Here is a 21218-nt window from a genome sequence, read left to right as displayed (position 1 = left end):
CTTTTTTTTCAGAAGCTTGAAATGGGACACATGGTGTGTATCATGCTAAATATATGTTCTTTGTACTTTCTGCACATGGCCAAGAAAAATCTGGATATAGAAAAAGACCCATGGCTCCACTTCACACACACATACATACATATATATATATATATATACACACACACCACACGTGTGTAAATAGTTTTCTTCTTTTAATGTTCTTGTGAAGTTGTGTGGTCAGTATTAGCGCTCTGAGAATATACTAATGGGTGCAGGTGGCACGTGTGAGCTTAGGTGTGAGCTTCGATCAGATACCTTGAACTCCCTCTTGAACCATAAATGAAAGGACTGTCTTCTTGTAGTTCAGGTAGCAAAAGGGAAACAGAGAGACAGAGAAGTTAGTGTACACCAGGCTTGGACCTGCATTCTGCATGTTCAGGTCCCTGGCCAAGCCTCTTTCAAACTTTGCAGCCCGAAGGTTCGGTCTTGGATTGAGTCAACACTAGAAGCAAGTTGGTCGCAGACTCGTACTGCTGAATTGAAGGTAGAACCATAGAGATGAACATGCTGAATCGAAGTGCGAGCCTTTAGTCACTGGTTTGACTGATTGGCACATGGTCAAGGGCTCGGGTAAAGGCAATTTGGTTCGACTTTGGCTCTTGGCCCTCTTTTACAGATACACTAATGGGGATATAAGTTTTATTTGCTTCTTTTGACAGGAGTGAAGCCAGAAATTTTTAATGAGAGAGGTTGAATTAAAGTTTCTAAATTTTGAGTAGGGCCAAAATATCATTTTTCAAAATTTTTATATAAAACAAGTGAAATTTTCTAAAATTTACATGTAGTTTTTAAAAAAAATTGATGTGGGGCAAGGCCTCTTGGTTCCGGGTTTATACTGAATCAACACTAATTGGTTCCTGGTTTATACTGAATCAACACTAATGTAATGTACATTAGATCCCAATATTGAGAGAACAGTTCATTAAAGAGCTACTAGCTGGGTGTGAAATTTTGGTGCAGATTTAATTATATGGTAGTTATATCCATAAGCTAAGTCACAAGGGTATGAGTACAGATACGACAACTTTATAAAATGTGGGAGTACCATCTTTTCCAGCCTCTGTTGTTACTAATCATTTCTACCCAACCACTCATTTAACACATCCATCTCTGCTTGATCTCCAACCTACATGATATATATCACAACATGTCACACAAAATTCAAAATAAAAGCAACACTTATATAAACAAGTGATTTTAAATAAGAGCATTACCTGTTAATGAACAATAACTCTAAAAACATAATAAAAATTGAATTGAAAAAAATAAATCACGTCAACTTAAGCAATTTGGATTGGTACCCACATGACTTAGTGCACAAGTCATCTCCATTAGGAGAATCCGGTCTTTGATCAAGACTTCGTCCATCTGATTGAGCTTGCTGGTAGATCTAAATTGTACATCAAGAGGATCTTGACCTGCTTCCATTGTTTGATTATGTTTGGCAAACTGCTCTATGATTCAACCTTCGTTTTCTTCTTTTTCAGATTACAATATCATATTAAAAGAGGAAGAACAAAAGTGAACTATGATATGTAGATTGGAGGGTCTGATCTCAAGTGGGTTTACTATGAATTGGTGATTACAGTGAACTGTAGATTGGGAAATCGTAGATTTATGATCTTCAATATCTTTTCAAATCCATAAATCTTTAAGTCAAGAGGGGTTGGAGGGGGTTTCTCTTGAGCTTCATGAATTTTTAGACGCATCTTTCATGCAAAGGACAACATATTCTTGTTAAAAATGACCAAGCTTCTGAAATCTTGGAAACTAAGGTGTCAAGATCTTAGACAACCTTGGATCTTAGATCCAGGTAATCTATCGGCCCCTTAAATGATACTCTTACCATCATATTTGTGCTGGTATAGTTCTTATGTTTCGGCTACAAGACCTGACTCATTAAATTCCAAAACCTACTCATACTTCGGATGCAAGATCAAGTGAAGTAAATCCATCAAAGGTACATTTCTAGCTATATGGAATCAGATTTTCATCATTTCCGTAGCAGAAGAAGAAGAAGAAATTGCACAGAAGGCCTGAGAGCACAAAAGGAACTTCGACTTTGGAAATTTTTCCCGCACAGATGCGCTATTTATATGAAATGCAGTCCATAGTGAGTTAATTTGATACGTAATTGCCGATTACAAGGTTTAAAAGTTATTTGATTTTGATTGAAATTGCATGGCTTGTATACGTACCTTAATAATGGATTTATAAGTTTTGAACGTTGGAGAGTACATCTCTGCCGCTAAAATTTGGAAATGAAAAGAACTTTGATATTTTAACTTACACACTTCTTCTGTAAGAACAATGCATCTGTTCCCCATTTCCCTCTTGTCTATTTCATTCTATTCTAGCGGTCACCCTGGTCTTGAAATACCACATAAAACAGGTCAGACTAATGATGATCGGATTTAAGCTGCAAAATTTGGATCGGACTTTAACTTGGTGCCAAGTTTCGTAGCTTAATTGCCATACAAAATCTAAAATCAACTATGAATTTCAATATCAATCTGAATGAACTCAGATGTTGGGTCTGCAACCAGTTTCTATTTGAATCCCTCCCAATTTGTCTTAGACTGCTTGAGTAAAACTCTTTGCATAATGCCCAGATCCAACAGTGAGTTCATATGTTCAGTATAAAGAAGATTAAGAAATCAGCTCGATTAATCGGATGCTTTTCATCCAATGGCTTTGTGTTTGAGTATGGACGTCGAAGAAGAAAGGTCAATAGGTCGATACTTTTAGAGGCTGTTTGGTAACCGTAACAATACCAGATGCATGAAATGCTTTTTAAAATATTCAATGAATCTAATCAATTTTTGGCTTAGATGCATCAGACAATAACATAATGTTGTTATTCCCAAGCTGCCGCTTAGGTGTGCCTTTATCGGCTTAGGTCTGAATGAATATGGATCCAAGTCTACCTTAATCCTGACTTGTCCTTTGAAGGAGCAAAAGCTATGTATGACAGCTGATAACTTCATGTTAAATATCGTATCAAATGGGACCAATGCGTCTAGAGGTGATCAGATCCAGATCATGCGTTAAAACGGATGACCCATTCCAACGGAATCATAACCATTTGATAATTGGATCGGAGTATCGGACCCGGTCTTTCACCGAATCAAATTGGCAATGTTTGAAAAGGAGATGCTTCTCCACTACACTTGCTCGAGTTCCCTCGGACAACCTAACGGCTATGACTTTTGAATTTTAAACTCCGTTCGTCTTCCTCCATCCTCTCTTTGAAAGAGAGAGAAAGTGAGTGTTTGAGTGAGAGAGACCATTTTGCGTCTTGCCTGTCCCAAGAAAGCCCCGTGTGAAAAGGAGCTTCACGCTCGTGTTGCCCATAATCCGATTGCGCCCAAATTCACCAGAAAGGGGAAGGCCGAAGGGGCGAAGCCGCGAAGTGGCGAAGGGCAAGGGCCAAGGGCCGAAGGGCGGAAGCGGGCAGCCAGCAGCAGCCAGGCGGCAGGGCGACGGGCGGCAGGTGCTTCTTCTTCTTCTTCTTCTTCTTCTTGAATCGCTTCTTCTTCTGTTGGGTTTTCATTTTATTTCCCCTTTTTCAACGCTTTTTGCCTCATGCCTCTTGGTCTGATTTTTGTGCTGAAGAACACAAGAAGCGCCTGGATCTCGCCTACGCGTTCGGTGCCGCGGTGACCTTTGTCCCTGACTCCCAGTTACGATCTTCTCCCTCGTTTTTTTTTTTTTTTGGTTTATTGCATTTGTCTTTTTTGTGGCTTCCAAATGAGTTCACATTCGGGTGGATGGAGGAGTGTGGCTTCTGTTTGTTGAATCATGTGGTGTTTTCTAATGACTGTTTTATTTTATTGTCACTGATCGTCCATTCGTTGTGCTCATTTTTGTCTTTTGCTGTTTTTACATCATTGTGTAATGTGGACTGATTACATTTTTCTCATTTCTGTTTTGCTGTTATTATGCTGTTTTACTGCATATGATACATTGATACATCATTGCAGGCACCGCCCTTCTTCTCCTCCTCCTTCTTCGTCCTCTCTCCCCTTTTGTTGTTTCTCTGTGGGCGCTCATTGGGATTCCATTTCTGAAGGTATTGAGGCAACACTGGATTGCCTTTCTCCTGCTCGTTCTTCAACATTTATTTAGCATTGGTTAAATCACTTCAGTGTGTTGTTTTGTCCTGTTGGTTGTTGCTTCTCCCTTCTGTTTGTTGTTGTCTTTATTTGTAACACTTGTCATGTGAGACGTTTCTGATTTTCGGTGCTAATTGAGTTAGTCAATTTGTTGGTTGTCGTTAAAAGACGAAGGTTGCCCAGTGAACCATTATTGATGTTCGTACCATGAACAAGGGAGTTTCCTGTTCTTGCTGTGTTATACAATCTGTGGGTAGCCTCTGGAATGGAATCCTATGATGGGTATTGTTTTCTTATTGCGGGGAAGAATGAGTGCTTTGCTATTTGCAGTTTGGTATTTAATGTTTATTATGCTGCATTGCATAGTCTGCATATGATAGATCATTGATTCGTTATGGATGTATGATGTTTATAGATACATATTCCCAAATTTGCTAAGGGGGTTATATATAAATTTGCAACATATGGATTGCAACAGTAGCCAGATTGGATGGAATCCAGCCTTGTTTTGATTGAATCAAGCCCATCAGAGGTTACTGATAGTCGTAAAAAGTTTGAATTTTAATTTTATTGCTTTAATGCTTTCTAGATTTCATCACTTGTTAGAATTAATTGAACATAGTCACCTTAGCTGATTTCTTGATGATTGTTTTCCGTTTTACAGTCTTTTTCTGTTTCATGTATACATGCTGTTATGTTATATAATACATGCAGTTAGTTATGTTATAAATGTTATGTACACATGCTAAACATTAGATGAGTTATGCAAGTTGTATAAATGCAATTGTGTTGTTAGCCTGTTAGTCTGTCATGTTATATATATTCTATACTATTATATGTTGTTGTGTCTGTATATGTTGTATATATGAAGGTTTCTAATTTGTTTATACTGTTGTTACGTTGTATAATTGTAATGACTGTTTTTCCTTTTGTCATGTCTCTAATCTTGTATATGGACATTGCCTAAGATTGTTGACTATAACTATTATTGTTGATTGGTAAGCTTAGTCTGCTATGCTGATGAAATTGGTCCAGTACTGAAAAATCATTATCGGGGACCTAGCAAACTAATGCTATATCTTTTGTATGGCCGTATGGGTTTGAACACTGATAGCAATAAGTTTTCAAAGCTTGCAGAATTTGAAGTTTGCTTTCTAAATTTATATTATGCTTGTTCATTTGACACTTCTGAAATGCAATCTTGATTGGGCTTTAGTTGCATGATGCTAATTTTTGTTGCTAAATCTGTCTCGCTTTTTTCTTTTCTTAATATAGCAAAAACTTTTTATCTACCATTACCATAACATAGTTTACTAGTGTTATTAGGAGATATAAAATTTATTTCATTTTGCAGCTACTTGGTTGTGCTTCTGCCATAGATGGGTTACTATTGCAACCTAATTTATGGTATGGCCTAATATGCTTGGCTACTGAAAAAATATACATTTGAGGATCATGTTCTCTGTACTTGTTTGACGTTTATTATGGTGTAAGTTTGAAATTTTTTTCATAACTATGATTATTTGCTTTATTTTTAAGTTAACATATATTTTAGTTTGAAATTTTTTTCACATACTATGTACTAGTGCCCCATAGCCATGGGAATCAGCAGCCCGCTAGTAACGCCCACAAAAACCGCAAACCAGAAATCCAGCAAGCAACAGCCCCCTGTCCAGGAGTCCCAAGCCAAGGCTATGGAGCTGCGGTCGGCAAAATCTTTCAGGACAAGGTTTGAGGCTTACAACCGATTGCAGGGTGCTGCTGTTGCGTTCGGCGAGAAGCTCCCCATTCCGGAGATCGTCGCCCTTGGCGGGCAATCTGATGGGAAGAGCTCCCTTCTTGAAGCGCTCCTGGGGTTCAGATTCAATGTTCGAGAGGTGGAAATGGGAACCCGCAGGCCTCTGATTCTCCAAATGGTTCACGAACCGTCTGCTTCGGAGCCAAGGTGCCGCTTCCAGGTGCGTTAATCATGGACATCTAGGGTTGTTGGTCTCTTTCTCTTTGGGTTAAATGCATGTGTGAGTTTGAGGGTTTCATTTTCGTTATCATAGGAACCATACCAAGGAAATTGGTTCTATTGGCATTGAAAAAGTGATGATAAGTTTCACCATCTTTCCGTTTTTAAGTTTATCTATGAAATGCCTCGTGATTTATTTTGGTTATTTACTTTGAAGGTGTTATTGTCATATTGCCTTATTTTAAGTGAAAAGAAGGGTTTCAGTTTTTAGATTTAGGCTTCACAATTCTTAATTAAAGCACAATTCATGATATTCCAGTTTTGATCTTCTTACCTTCATTGATCTTATATACATTATGAATCAACAATTTCCAGAGCAACATTTGTTTCATTCTTGTGCTTAGTTATGCACAAATCTTGTCCTAAATTTGATGTCTCACTGCAATTATGATCGATGCTCTAGTTTCGTTGCTTATCTATTTGCTTAAGCCTGTATTGAATGTGTGCAATGTTTTTCTTGTATAATATTTTCAGTGCTGCTGTTATGTCCTATGTAACAATTTATGAATCATGGTAAAACAAGAACTTCTAATTCGTTAATGACAATCCAAGTTGTCTGCGGATGCGGACAAATATGTCTATAATTTGAAACCCTGAATGCAGGAAGAGGATTCTGATGATTATGGAAGTCCAATTGTCTCATCTTCGGCTATCGCAGAAGTTATCAAGTCTAGAACTGATTCACATTTGAAGAAGTCTAGAACTACAGTTTCTCCGAAGCCTATCGTGATGAGAGCAGAATATGCCCATTGCCCAAACCTCACCATTATTGATACACCTGGTTTTGTTCTTAAGGTGATTTAAATTTGAGAAATGATATTGCTTAAGGGTCAGTTCTGTTTAATCTTGTCATTTTCCTTTGTTTTGACTTATATCTTGTTAATTCATCAAGGCAAAGAAAGGAGAACCAGATAACACCCCTGATGAGATTCTGTCTATGGTTAAAGAATTGGCATCTCCTCCACATCGACTGCTCTTGTTTCTCCAACAGAGCAGTGTTGAATGGTGTTCTTCTCTATGGTTAGATGCTCTTCGAAGTGTTGATCCCACTCTACGCCGCACAATAGTCGTTGTTTCCAAATTTGACAATAGACTAAAGGTATTTAGAGTCTTGAACTCATCTCCATTTCATGCATCAAAGGGATAATGGAATGTTTTGAGCAGCTGAATTCAAAAATGGAGGCTTTAGTGCATTAGTTTTGATACTAACAATATGGTCTCAAACAGGAATTCACTGATAGATGGGAGGTTGATCGATATTTAAGTGCAAGTGGTTACCTTGGTGATAGTACTCGACCCTTCTTTGTAGCACTTCCAAAAGACAGAGGTGTTACTTCGAATGAAGAATTTCGCAGGCAGATCTCCCAAGTTGACTCAGACATTATTCATCATCTTCGAGAAAATGTTAAGGGAGGATTTGACGAGGAGAAGTATGCATCTTTCATTGGTTTTGGATGCCTAAGAGATTACTTGGAGTTGGAGCTTCAGCGGAGATACAAGGAGGCTGCTCCTGCAACTCTTGCCTTACTAGAACAACGTTGTGCTGAAGTTGCAGTTGAGCTAGCTCGAACTGATACCAAGCTGCAGGCTACTTCTAATGTTGCTTCTCTCCGAAGATTGGCAATGTTACATGCTGCTTCTATCAGTAGACATGTGGTACGTATTTTCTATTTATCGTTGTTGGCAAAAGCTTTAACCAGCAAATTTCTTACTTTTGGGCATTTCTTTGCTTAACACAGTGGGCATTGATCGATGGAGCAGCTGACCCTACGCCAGAGGAATGGGGAAAAACAACTGATGAAGAACGGCTTGAAAGTGGCTTTGGAAGTTGGCCTGGAGTTGTTGAAGAAGTAAAGCCACCTAATTCTCTTCTCAAACTTTATGGTGGAGCTGCATTCCAGAGGGTAATGCATGAGTTTAGATGTGCTACCCATTCTATAGAATGCCCGACAGTGTCAAGGGAGAAGGTAAGTTTTCCGTTAGAAACATTCATAATCTGTGGGAAATGTGTAATAACTTCTAATGCTCTTTGTGCTACAGGTTGCTAATATTTTACTTGCCCATGCTGGTAGAGGTGGGGGTGGGGGAGCTGCAGGTGCAGCAGTAGAGATAGCTCGTGCAGCAGCTCGGTCATGGTTGGCTCCTCTCTTGGACACTGCATGCGACCGGCTTGCTTATGTATTGAGGAACCTTTTCGACCTTGCTGCTGAACGTAACAAGAACAATGAATCTTTAGATGGTATAGTTTATAACTTTCATTCACAAGTTTATCTTCATGGTTGATTGGACTGGTTTCATTTTTTCCTGACGAAGGTCATTTGATTTCTCAAATGAGCAGACGAAAGATGGAAGGGAAGCATGGACGGGTATGTTGGTTTTCATGCGGCGCTTCGGCATTCATACAATCAGTTCATTCATGACTTAGCAAAGCAATGCAAACATCTAGTTCGTCACCACCTTGATTCAGTCACGAGCCCATACTCTCAAATCTGCTACTATGATAGCGATTCATTTGGATCTTCTGCATTTGGTGCAACTTCAATTCACAGATGCAACTTTAGCTCCTCTTTCACGCTTTTTGGTGTCGACCTGTCAGGCAGGATTGCTCAAGACAATGGGATGGATGATCAAGAGAATCAGCCTCCAAAAGCCAAGGCCCCTCTAACGAATACACCAGGAAAATCATCAGATAAGGAAGTCCTAAGAGAGAGCCAAATGACTATTCCTGAAACTCCTTCTCCTGACCAACCCGGTGAGCCAGTGGGTGCAGGCAAGAAGAGGGACCATGGCAACCATGCTGATCCTGGAATGAGGAAACGGCACATGCGGATTATGCCAAGCAACACCACCTCTTTGGATCTTCACCAACGAAACGGGAACCTGTTTGGTGGTGCAAACGACCACGCTTCAAGAACAGGTTCAGCATACTCTGAAGTCTGCAGCGCTGCTTCTCAGCATTTTGCCAGAATCAGAGAAGTCCTTATTGAGCGAAGCCTGCCGTCAACTCTGAATTCTGGATTCCTAAGTCCATGGTGAGCTTTGGAATCTTCAGCTTTTATTTCTTGTACAACATTTCTACCCTTTCTCTTATTTCTTGTGCTTTTGTGTTGGGCAGCCGAGACAGGTTGATGGTGGCTTTGGGTTTGGATCTGTTTGCTGTGAACGATGAGAGGTTCATGGACATGTTTGTGGCTCCCGGAGCTGTTGACGTGCTCCGCAACGAGAGGGAGTCGCTGCAGAAGAGGCAGAAGATACTGCAATCCTGCTTAACTGAGTTCAAGAATGTCGCTCGAGCGCTTTGACTGACCTACAAAGGGAAAAACTTTTCTTGCTTCATCGGGCTTGTGTTCTTCCTTGTCATTCACCGAGGTGTTCACTGCTAGTGAATGTATATGTACCACTATTCTTGTTGCCGGAGTTCTCTCTGACATAATATATGTATGTGACACTGACATAGCCTTCGTGGAGGGTTTTGGAAGTAAAAGCCAACCAGCATCTTCCTTCTGAACTTAAGCTATCAGAATTTTATGACGTGTGCTTTGTCCATGGACACGCCCATTGGTGTTAATCTACTTGACTTCCAACCAAGGATTTAAAGAGAAGGGCTTAGATAGAAGTCTGATCATCTGGTTGGCAACATCTTTCATGAACAATCGCAGCATGTGATTAGCGGCCATTCATGCTCAACAAAACCTCCGTGAATGGTGGACCCTGATCTTTAAAAGAAATAGATGCCTGATCATCTGGTTGGCAATTGCCAACACAAGAATGAAATCTAGAAAATCATGCATGGGCTAATGTTATCAACATCGGTTCATATCGTGATACAAATTGGTTATACATGGTTCTTGGTGCCAATCGAAGCCATATTGGCTAATTCCGCTCCAATATTTTAGAAAAGAATAATAATAATAATAGTTTTTCATATTCTAAAAATGCCTGATATGAACTGGTACAGGTGGGATGTGTATGGGCTGATATGGTACTTTGAATACCCGATATGAGACGAAAACCGATCTTTACGATATTGAAATGGAAAACGGTCATTTGTGTCGTCTGTGACCAACGGTTTCTCATGATCATAAACATCTTTGCCGGCCAACTTCCGGAACCCATCGATATGAATAATTACTTAACCAAAACCAATTTCTCATACAAGATGGTAGATTGTCCCGGAGCACTTCATATCACTACAGCGTGCCTTGCGAATTACGACATCCTTTCGCTTGAGAAAATAGAATTCCCCATTTGAAACAGAACCAGCCCAAATGGGTAGTAGCTAAATCGATTAAATGGTGCTGAACTGCTTACTTGGTCTTAGTTATTGGCACCTGCGTGTCCTAACCTTGAAGATTATTTGATGTAAGAGATGAAAGAAAATGAAGGAAATAATTTCTCTGCAATAAGAGCTTCGTCCACATATTGGTGTTGTATTTAAGACCCTCCAGGTGAAGAACGTCAAGAGCTCGACACTGAAGATGCAACCTTTTTTGCCCCAGGTGCGTCTCTGATCTTACAACTTGGGGAACGTCTGCTAAGGGGCCACTTTGCAGCAGTAAGACACTGTTATTGTCCAATGAATCTATCCAAAAAATGTGGCAAATTCACGGAACAGGATGTTATAAGGTTTATGAATCTGCTATTTTTTTGGGGGCAAATTCATGAGACAGCCGCTTAAGGGATGAAAATTAGAGGAAAAGAAAATGCACCACCTGCTTGATGGGGATATTCATTACATTAGTGGAATTGCAGTCATGCCTAGCCATATCCATACCTCTTTGATCATATGAAGACAGAGAATTCACTTTGGATCTTGTTCACGTGCATGAACAAGGTAACATGCTGGCATATATGATATGGGGCCTGAGAGGGTCATGCTTTGGCCCAACAGGGTGCGCCCCAGCTGATGAGACACAGGAACCTTGTCTAACAACAGATCAGGACACTTCCCCACTATCTTTTGACGTCAAACAGACCCCACAAAATCGATAATTGCTGGGTTAAAAATCACTAGCATTGACGAAATCTAGAGAGTCTTCGTGGTGATTTTTTAGATCACAAACTTGATCACTTTGGTTTTCATTGTTTTTTAATCTTTTTACAGAACAGCGAGAACGCTCTCCATCCATCGGCGGGAGGGATGAACTTGAGAGGCTGCCAACTTGAAGAAGGTTGTGGGTTCAACGCCCACAGTTCAGAGGTCGATTGGCATAAGCCCTGAGTTGCTTATCCAGGAACAGGAAAGCAAGCCCTTGATCGGAGCGGGTGAGCGTTGTTTTCCAAAATTTTATTCAGGCAACGGTGAAGTGATTAGCAAGATCATCAAGTATGCAGGTTGGCGTGGACCCAAGAAAAAATAATGGCAGGAGGAGATCGAGCCAAAAACCAGAATGTCGAACACTTTCCTTGAAATTATTGATGTCATGTTTCATGGTGGAATTCAAGTAACATGGTGCATGTGAAGTGTATGCACTTTGGAGAACTCGTGAAGCTGGTGATTGCTAAAAGGCAAAAGTCTGTTGATCAACAAGCAGCAGATCCAAGGAAGAAAGGGATAACGAGTCGCTATCTCATTATACATTAATGCTCAGATATTTGCCTGCTTCTAGTTGCATTTTTATGTGGAATTATTGTTAGGTTTGCCATCTTTTTGTGACATAATGCGCCTAAAAGTCAGTTCTATAGTAAGCATCATCGAACTAATTCCTGTATGTATACATGTCCATACACACACACACACACACACACTACGTAAAAAACTTTAGGAAACAGAGAATCTTAGGCCGTGTATTAGGTAAAATATCGTAACGTAAGCATGTCCTTTACTAAAAAAAAACTAATGCCAAGAGATTGATGAAACTCTAAACAGTTGGGGAATGAGAACCATACATGTGATTGTTGGTGCCTGTAGATATTGAATCACCCGAAAATTTTTCTCAAAAACAGCATCATTTTGTCTTGTAAAGCTTAGTGTCGGGGCTCACCTTCCTCAGAAAATAATGTGAAGTAAACCGAAATTTTCTCGACATTTGCTTGATGCTAAATAATGGGCAGCCCGAGTTAATAAAGGTGCTTTTGTTTTAACCAGTGATTTTGTCTTTAAGAGTTGCCATTATTTATCCTTCACCACTCAATTTTTTTTTTTTTTTCCTACGTCAGGTTTATTGTCACGTCATATGTGACGATAAATATTCAATGCAAGCCACTTGTTAATCTCTTATCGTTTTGCTAATTATCAGCATTCAGGTTAATTCGCTTTAATGCTCTGCAGTCAAGAATAAAAAACTGAATGAATTATTGAATATTCTTTTATCGCAAGTTACCGAAGTTTTCATTAAATTATTATTAGTTTCAATAGCAAAAACGGCGGGCTGCTGGTGCATAAGTAGGCCGTCTACAGTTCGAATCCCAGCCTATGCTTCCCAAACCATAAAACCAGATTGTAAACCGACCTGAACCCAGTGTTCAACCTATGTCTTAAAGACGGGGAATGGAGTGTGTGTGGTTTCACATGTTAGTTCATCTCAACTAAAAACACAATATTCTGGATCTTTTAATAATCTTTATGCAAATATGAAAATGCCAAAATTAGCCCATTTCAACTTATCATGAAAAAAACTAAAGTTCAAAGAGGTCACATCTAAAAACGATGTCGCAAAGCTTATATTTAACATAACGATGCTAGAAATATATAATTACTATACCTTATACATGAATTGACTTCCACTAAGCTATAGAATATACGTGTCTAGTCTAATGTTAACGGGACTAATTTCGTTCTACATGGTTTCTCTTGTGTAGATTAGAAGGGGCCTAATTAGAATAATGAGCAACATAAACTACTAGGTCTTTCGTGTTTGTGTTATACTTGGGAAAAACTAATCCCGATTGACAAGCTTAGTTTTTTTCGGGAGATAAAAAACATAAAACCCCCAAGACCATTCTCCTGCTGCAGTTTGGCGAGTCACTGGTCCAATCAGTTGCACTATGACCCTTAAGAAATTAGCTTTATTGAACTAGAAAGGCAAGATCTAACCATATAAAAAATTATTAGAGGTGCTGAAAATTACCAGCTTTAGAGGTACATGTTTGTCATGTCCTGTTGTGGTTGCAGTTGAAGTAGAACACTCCAATGTCACTCGATTGGCTACCAAGAAAGTCATTTCCTTGCTTCATTTTTACGGTAAAAGGACGCCCACCTCTTATGATAGATTCCTGCCCTTTTGTTCTCCATACCTCCCTGCCAAGCCCTCAAAGTTTTGTAATTCAGGAGACCAAATTGCCTTTCATTTACCAATGACTTACTTCTCTCCAAAACTTAGGTAGTGTTTGAATGACACTGCAAAAAACAGGTTTTTTAGAATGTTCGTATGACACTAAAATCAGACCCTATAACTCATACAAACGATGGGTCATGTGGGAGCTTCGGTTCTTCTCTAAATGGTAGGATAAAATACTTCTTCTTCTGCTCACCCAACCCAAAAAGGGGATAAAATAATTTGGTCCTCCAGAAAAACTTTAGGTGTGTCATTCAAACACACAAACCCATTTTAAAAAAAAAATTGATTAAAAGACCATCTTTCTACTAAACCAACTTCTTCAAAATAGCTTTTTTTTTATGATGGTGTCATCCAAATACGCCCTAAACTTTTGCTTGCCCCTTGTTCTAATTCTTAAGCACACAGCGACTTTATCTGCTCAACATTATTGTTGCGCGCCATTCATAACTGGGTGTTTCATAAGAAGAGATTACGTTCTTAAAATGCAGAGACCAGTAGCATGTTCTTGTTGTAAGAAACATAACATGACTACCAATTAAAAACACTGAACATCATCATATCATGTTTTCTAATACATGAACATTACGTTATTACAATATGTGTTGAGAGGGAAGTACGTGTTCCAAAAACATATTGTTTTTTTGCTGAATCACCAAGAGACACTAACAACTTCGCGCTGTACAAAGAGTGATACTCATGAGACCATATATCCCCTCAACACAAAACCCCGGAAATTCGCCGCATGGGAACGAATTTCCGAGGAGATATCTATCCTGGAAACCTGGCACCACTTCCTAAGAATGCATTTCTCAGGCAGCAAGGATCTTTTAGGTCAGGTCATATTCAGCTCAGGGCATTGATTGAATTGGTGGAACTTAAGGGGGCTGGTGAAATCCATAGAAAGGGACCACTAAAGAAGCAGGAAGGAAGGAATGAAGGGAGGGAGGGGGGGCCCCCACCAGCACCACACCCTCCCACATGTCCTGTGTTGTGGCATTGAATCTTTTTTTTTTTTTTTTCCTTTCAAAACAAGAGTGCAGGGAAGGGAAAGGAAAAGAACACCTCATGGGGCCCACCCCCCACACTCAATCATTCAAATTGCCAAGTTGTCAATCCCCAAAGATTTCCTAAAGGCCATGTTTGTGGCAACATCAAAATGAAGAAGCCTTTTCTTTCCACACTCTCTGGCCAAAAGAAAGAAAAAAATGAAGGCATGGTCCCCCTGCCCTTCATCTCCACACACTGCATTTTCAAAGGCTTTGTGCCTTCAAGAAGGGTCAAGTTGCAGGTCTTCTTACTTACTGCACCTTTTCCAATCACTCTCTCCCTTCATGCTGCTTGTTTTCTTTGATTAGGTCATTCACAATTTTTACTTGATACCAAAACAAATCACTTCCCACATAGGAGCGGCCGGTTTCCGACAAGCGAAAATCCAAAAAAAAAAAAAAAAACTTCGCCCGCGGACTATAGTATTGGTCAAGGAACTCAAAAACTGTGCTAACTTTATGGATTCTTCATCAACTCAAGCTCCTAGTGTGAAACTCTCTTTCTCTTGTAGCATGGTATTTTGATTGATCGACTTTGTGAGCAATTGTCTGCAATAATAATGAGGGTCTTGTAGGCTTATAGATCCTGTTTTCAGGTAAAATAAGGTGTAGAGATTACTTTGATACTCTTTATGTAAGAAACCTTGCAGTAACAGCTCCCCTACCTTTATTAATCACAAATGAGATCTATACTTGTGTAAGAATGCTTGGATCTGAGATCTGACGATTAAATCTCTCATGGGCCCCAAAATTGGATGGGTATTTTTTTTTGGTGGGCGGCACATGGCACATTCTCCATAATGACCGATCGAAACACGAAAACCCGCTGGCCCAATAAAGAGGGAGGCCCAGCTAGAGACCCTGTGTTTGAGAGATTTGGATCTGAGACCAGCTAGGGAAGTAACTAAGAAAGTGTTGCCACCTTTTAAGCTTCTGCTTGCAGCCAACACAAACACAAATTCTGGAAGCATTGTTTGTTTTGAGAGCTACCCACTAATTTCATAAACAACAAGAGCGGTTTGTGGCCAAAGAGGGCCTCTAGTTTGAGCCTTGAGGCCCTTGTTGAGTGCAGGGCTTTGGCTCCCGTGGTGTGCCTGTGCTTGACTCGAAACGAGCCCGCCAACTGGTTGACCCTGCGAGCCAGTCCCGATCGAATAAGCCGACCTCAAGCCAGGTTGGTGTGGTTTCACCCGCTTATCCCAATATCCTAGGTTGCTATAGTGCAAGGCCAAAGTTAAGGTTAGCTGGCCGCAGTCGTGCGACATGCGGACCATGGTGGACCCAGTTGTTGTTCCTGGTCAAGAGGGATGGGTCAGGATATCTTTTCGTATGTGTGGTGGGGCTGGGTGCGTGTGCGAATTTCGGTCTTTGTCTGCTCGCATCTGTCAGCATCAACAACCACCAACCAGCCCACACTGCCCCATCTTTGAAGCCACTGCCTTGGGCTTCCCTCTCCCAAAAGGGCCAACACACAGACCCAGCTAGCCAACCCAACAACATTGATGACCCAACCCAACCCCCCTCCTTGGTCAAGCCATGTCTTGAAGACATGAAAGCGATGGCCTTTGACCTCCTTCAAATGCAATAACATCACAGTTCACAAGATCTTTTATAGAGAAAACTTACATTTCTTTGGCATATACAATATTATGAATCATGTTTTGGAATAAACTTTGAAAAGTAGAAGCACTTAAGCCTATCTTACTCTCCTTGATTAAGCTTGTGACCAGGCAAAGAAGTGCTTAAGTTTAGATTATGATATAAAGAATCATTCTTCAAAAGCAATACCAAGTGATACAAACTTGTGTTTAAGTTAAAAGATGTGAATAATGTGATGGTGAGAGAGAGCAAAAGGTCCACACTGCATTCCTTCAGTCAAAGGAAAAGATAAGGTGGATAGGACCTCCCAACCCCCCTCCTTAAATCCAGTGTTTGCTATTGAGCGACCCTTCTTTTTCAGTCTTAGTGTGTGTCGCAAAATTCAACATCCGTATCTGTCATCGAGACTGGAGAAGAAAATCTCAGCATCAGTTTTTTTTTTTTTTTTTTTCAAAAAGTAGAAAACATAAAAGAAAATTACAAGAAAATACATGAAAGATGTTATATGTATACACCTATCCAGGCACCATTTGATTGTACAAGATCTCTTTGAACTTATAAGGTATGAGAAACTTTAGATTTGTTCGTGTTTGAATCCTTTATCTTAACATTCCAAGAAATCGATGAACTGTTATGAAGGTCTTGTTATTTTTCTCTTTTTTTTAAAAAATAATAATAATAAATTTATTTGGACAAAAAAATAAAAAATAAATAAATAATGGCAGTTTGGTGATTTTGGGAAGTTGGTGGGAACCCGGAAAAATCTTGGTCAACTGAACCAAATGAGGCGAGACAGGGACATGCACTTGCAGTGCAGGGGAAAGGGAACAAAGGAGTCAACATGTTTCTTTTTGCCAACCCTTTTCTTCGTCTTTTTCTTTTTCCATTTGTTGTGAAGACGAAAGTACCCTCATCCACCAATCAGAATTGCTTTCAAGGACGGAAATGATAGAGCCTCCCGCCCCGACGGGACCCACCCCTTTCCAAAGTCAAAAGTCAAACGTCTTTCCTTTCCTACCTATCTGCTGCCTGCCTCCGAGCCCCAAGTACATTTTTGGTAATTAAGAAGAAAAAACAGTTTCCCAGATTACCCTCCAGCCCAATGACGAAATGACCGAATAACCCAATTGGTCCATTCTGATATTTTTAATTTATTTCGCCATGTGTAGCTGGTTGGACTGACCGATCCGCGGTCGCTCTTGCATGTAATTCTCGTGAGCGCTATTTCTTTATATTATAAACGCTAATACACGACACTTAGATGTTATGTTTTCACTCATTCAGGCCTCGAAGTAACCCATAAACCCAAAAGACAAAAGAAAAAACTTGAGCACATTGTTGATTCTCAAATGACTTTAATTTAACTTAGCAAATGTTTGGTTTCTTTATTCGATGTATATAAAAAAAAAATAGAAAGTTCTATTATGTTTAAGAAAATGGCCTGAAGTTAAATCTTTTAATAACAATACATAATCAGACATGGTCTCACCATGTGGTTATTTTTAACATAAAGTGGAAATGAAGCAAAATGTGTAAGAAGATGGGACCAAGTGGGAGACTAGGTCCTATGAAATGGGCTCCGTTTGCATTAACTTTTTCCTTTCAGGGTCACAAAAGGGACCCGGATTAGAAACTGGAGTTTGGAATATAAATAGGTCGGATTCGAAACCGCTAAAATGCATGAGAGCTAGATTCAAGTGCGTGAAACTGCCGGAGTTCCACAAGGGAAAGTGGGCAATGAAATTTGTGATGTCTCCGGAAACCTAACATAGCAGTTATAAATTGGTTCTCTTTTTTGAACATGATTTTTTCTTTTCTTTTTTTTAATCAAGCCTCCTTCTTCTTCGAACGTGTATGAGAACACCGCGGTCCGTGTTTGAGTCGAGCAAGGTGAATCCTAACACACCATTTCTCATTGTTCCATTTGAGTTCTGGTGCTATCAAACAAGCTCTAGGAATTTTACCACTGTTTCCACGAGGGTTCAGGTGAGCAAGAAGTTGTCATTTTACAGTTCAAAAAAAGGTACAAATGTTTTTCATTTTTTCTACCTTCAAGACTGTCTTGCTTGCATGCATCAGGACTTGAATGAAGTACGATGCACCCTTCAATTTGAGTATTGTGTTCTCACCTTTTACTATGCTGAACTTTGGGACGGTTTCTTATTTATTAAATATCGCAAGTATGTAGTTTTTTTAATTCAAAATAATTGAGTTATGAAAAAAACATGTAGGTTCTTGAGTTAGGTGTGCATGTGGGGTATGCAAACAAGATATTAAATCTGTTCGGACAATGGTGATCCTTGTTCGGACAAATGTACAAACAAAACTACAAAAGTAACTTGTCATGATAGGGCAATCGCTTGCCTTTACCGGTTCTTTTTTTTTTTTTTTTTTTGGTTCAGAACAAATTGTTCTTGGACAAAAATGGTCGAATCTGTATTGGACGCTGTTTTTCCCTTTTTCCCCTTCACCAGGACCTCTCGCGGCATTGGTTGCAAAAGATCTTGCAAACATAAACGAATTAAATTTTTTCCTTTTTTTGCAAAAGGAGTTGCTGAACATTGCTCCATCGTACCAGACAAACAAACTGAATTCATTCTAGATGTAGTTATCTACACTTACTTAGTAATTGGATTTCAATTCGGATTCAAATAATTGGATTTGAGTTCTGATGTAGAAAATCCAAAAGTGGATTCCAAGTTTTAAAGCAATCGGATTTGAACACCGATCAGATTTGGCAGAAAAGAGAAATTTTTATACCGAATTTTTTCTCTCTAAATCTTTTATGTTATGGGATTATCAGAATATTTGTGGCTCACATATCTTTTAAAAGATTGTGTTCTGTTTGAAGTTTAAGCTCTACTGAAAACCACTGAAACGGACTGGACCGACCTGACCTAAACCGAACCGACCTAACCGGAACCAAACACGTCAAGCCGCATGTGGTCTATCTGGAAAGCTCAGACCCTGGGAGGGATGTTTTGGTAATTGCGTTCAGCGTCAATGAAGATCTTGAAGAATAGAAAAAAGGGTGGAAAAAGAAAAAGGAAATTCAACTGCCCATTGATACATAATCAATGAGAGAGAAAGAAAGTGAGAGAGACCGAGAGAGAGGGAAGCCTTCTTCCTCTCTTCCCCACTTTCTTTCCTCCCCAAATCGCAAAATCTCTTCTTCTTCGCTGCTTCCTCTCTGCTCTTGAAAAACCCTAAGAAGAAGTCTCTCTCCTCCAATTATTCTGCTGGAAATGGAGACCCTAAAGTCCTCCCTATCGGCGGCGCCACCACCACCACCAGCATCGGCGCTGCCACTCTCCCCGACTAGCTCCAGCAGCAACAGCAGCACAAACAGCAACCCGACTCCGCCACCGTCATTACCGTCCATCCCCAAGATCCCGCCCAAGCCTTCGCTCATCCTCCAGGAGACACCTCCTCCCACCACCTTCATCCAGGCCGACCCCTCCTCCTTCAAGCACGTCGTCCAGATGCTCACCGGCCTCCCCGAAACGGCAGCCGCTGCCGCCGCCGCTCGCAAGCAGACTTCCTCCGCCTCCCCCTCCTCCTCCCCCTCCTCCACCGATCAGCCTCCCCGGGGCCACCTTCCGAGCTTCAAGAAGACCTCCTCCTTCAGGCTCTACGAGCGGCGCCAGAAGACCCTCCGCAAGCTCAAGCTCTCCGACCCTAGCTTCCCTCTTGGAGCCACCGTCGGCTTCTCCTCCCCGCTGTCGTCCCCGGCTGCCTCCCCCGTGCCGCTTTCGCCGAGCACCCTCCTCGATCTTACGGCGCTCTCCCTCAGCCCCGTCACCCCGCTCATCTCCGACCCTTTCGCTGCCGCTGCCGCCGCGGCCGCCGCTGAGGAGAAGGCGATCGCGGCAAAGGGCTTTTACTTACACCCATCGACGCCGCGTGGGGGCGAATCCACGGAGCCTCCGCGGCTGCTCCCGCTCTTCCCCGTCACATCGCCGCGGGTTTCATCGCCGCCGCCGTCGTGAGGAGAAAGCTGTCGGACCGCCACGCGTCTGTGTATCCGCTGATCGATCGATCGGAAGAAGGCGATGCTTTTGATTCAATTGTACAAATTCTTCTCTTTCTCCTCCGTCTCCACTTTCTTTCCTCCCCTTTTCCCTCTTTTTCTCTTTTCTCTTGATTTTCCATTTCTGTGATTTGAATTATGAGATATTATGGTGGTGTTGATCGAGAGGTCGAAATTTTCTTCGATTTTTCTCATCATAATCTAAACCTTCTTCCACTCTTCTTCTGCTTCTTCTTCTTCCTTTCGTGATTTTCATTTAATTAATCAATTTACTTAATTATATGTAAAGTCTCACATTGCTGTGCCGCCGCCTCCTTCTCCTCCTTCCTTTAATCACGATTAGGTATCCGCTTAATTACTGTTAAGCGGCTTCTTATCTCTTCTCGTTAGTCCGTGGCGGGGAGTCGGACCTTGCTGTGAAAAAATGTCTGTCGAGGATAAAATAGTCATTTCCCATGCGTAGATTCCCTCTAGCACTTGGCTAGGGTTTTTTCCACGAATTGACGGTCGTCTCCCTCCCTAAATGCATGCGGTGGCGCGGGTCGGATTTCGTCCTCTTCCGTTCGGGTTCGGACCCAATTGAACCTGTGTCAGACGGTTCGATTCCAATATCCAAAACCTCTTCTAGCGGTTGTGCTACTTCTATCATAACGGCCCGCCTGGGTGGATCCTGATTTGGATCCTCAGACGTCTAATAACGACCAAAAAACAATGATAAGAAGCGAGCATTTTCTTTCAGGGACGAATTATCGAAAAGGGTTGTAATGGATCGGATCTGGTTCGTTACTGTTTCAAATAAGACCCGTTCGCAACTCACTTGGTTTTTTCCTTTTTACTTTCATTTATTAGTTGGTGCAAAAAGAACAAAGTATATGGGACGAATAAAATGACGATCGGACCCTTGGTTGTGTTATAGCTATTTCTCTTGCTCGAATAGGATCGAACATTCTGGGGAGGGGTATTTCCGTCACTAAGCTGAACGGAGACGGATGGGACCTTTGGATCTCCTAATCTTGTCGTTTGTCGAGGCTCAAATCGATATGTTAGGATATGGATCCGGGTCTTGTCGATCAGATTGAAAAGGCCACC

General features: G+C 40.8%; 2 protein-coding genes across 4 annotated transcripts; both read left to right on the top strand.

Annotated features, from left to right (window-relative positions):
* Window positions 1-3285: 3285 nt before the first annotated feature.
* On the top strand, window positions 3286-9682 carry LOC116250422 (dynamin-related protein 5A). Of its 3 annotated transcripts, none has more exons than XM_031624070.2 (11): window positions 3286-3535; window positions 3658-3724; window positions 4026-4114; window positions 5744-6115; window positions 6778-6969; window positions 7067-7273; window positions 7402-7830; window positions 7914-8141; window positions 8215-8413; window positions 8513-9206; window positions 9290-9682. In XM_031624070.2, exons 4-11 carry the CDS (start codon window positions 5756-5758, stop codon window positions 9474-9476), a joined length of 2496 nt encoding a protein of 831 aa, XP_031479930.1. In that variant the 5' UTR covers window positions 3286-3535; window positions 3658-3724; window positions 4026-4114; window positions 5744-5755; the 3' UTR covers window positions 9477-9682. The 3 variants fall into 3 exon arrangements, with proteins under 3 accessions (XP_031479930.1, XP_031479975.1, XP_031480058.1); XM_031624115.2 differs by having other exon boundaries at window positions 5713-6115; XM_031624198.2 differs by lacking the exon at window positions 4026-4114.
* A 9475-nt stretch (window positions 9683-19157) lies between these two features.
* On the top strand, window positions 19158-20349 carry LOC116249958 (VQ motif-containing protein 4-like). Its single transcript, XM_031623277.2, has one exon. It carries the CDS (start codon window positions 19345-19347, stop codon window positions 20086-20088), a length of 744 nt encoding a protein of 247 aa, XP_031479137.1. The 5' UTR covers window positions 19158-19344; the 3' UTR covers window positions 20089-20349.
* Window positions 20350-21218: the final 869 nt, after the last annotated feature.

This window comes from Nymphaea colorata, chromosome 1 (assembly GCF_008831285.2).
Source record: "Nymphaea colorata isolate Beijing-Zhang1983 chromosome 1, ASM883128v2, whole genome shotgun sequence".
NCBI classification, from domain to species: Eukaryota; Viridiplantae; Streptophyta; class Magnoliopsida; order Nymphaeales; family Nymphaeaceae; genus Nymphaea; species Nymphaea colorata.
This window is presented reverse-complemented; position numbering and strand designations above follow the sequence as displayed.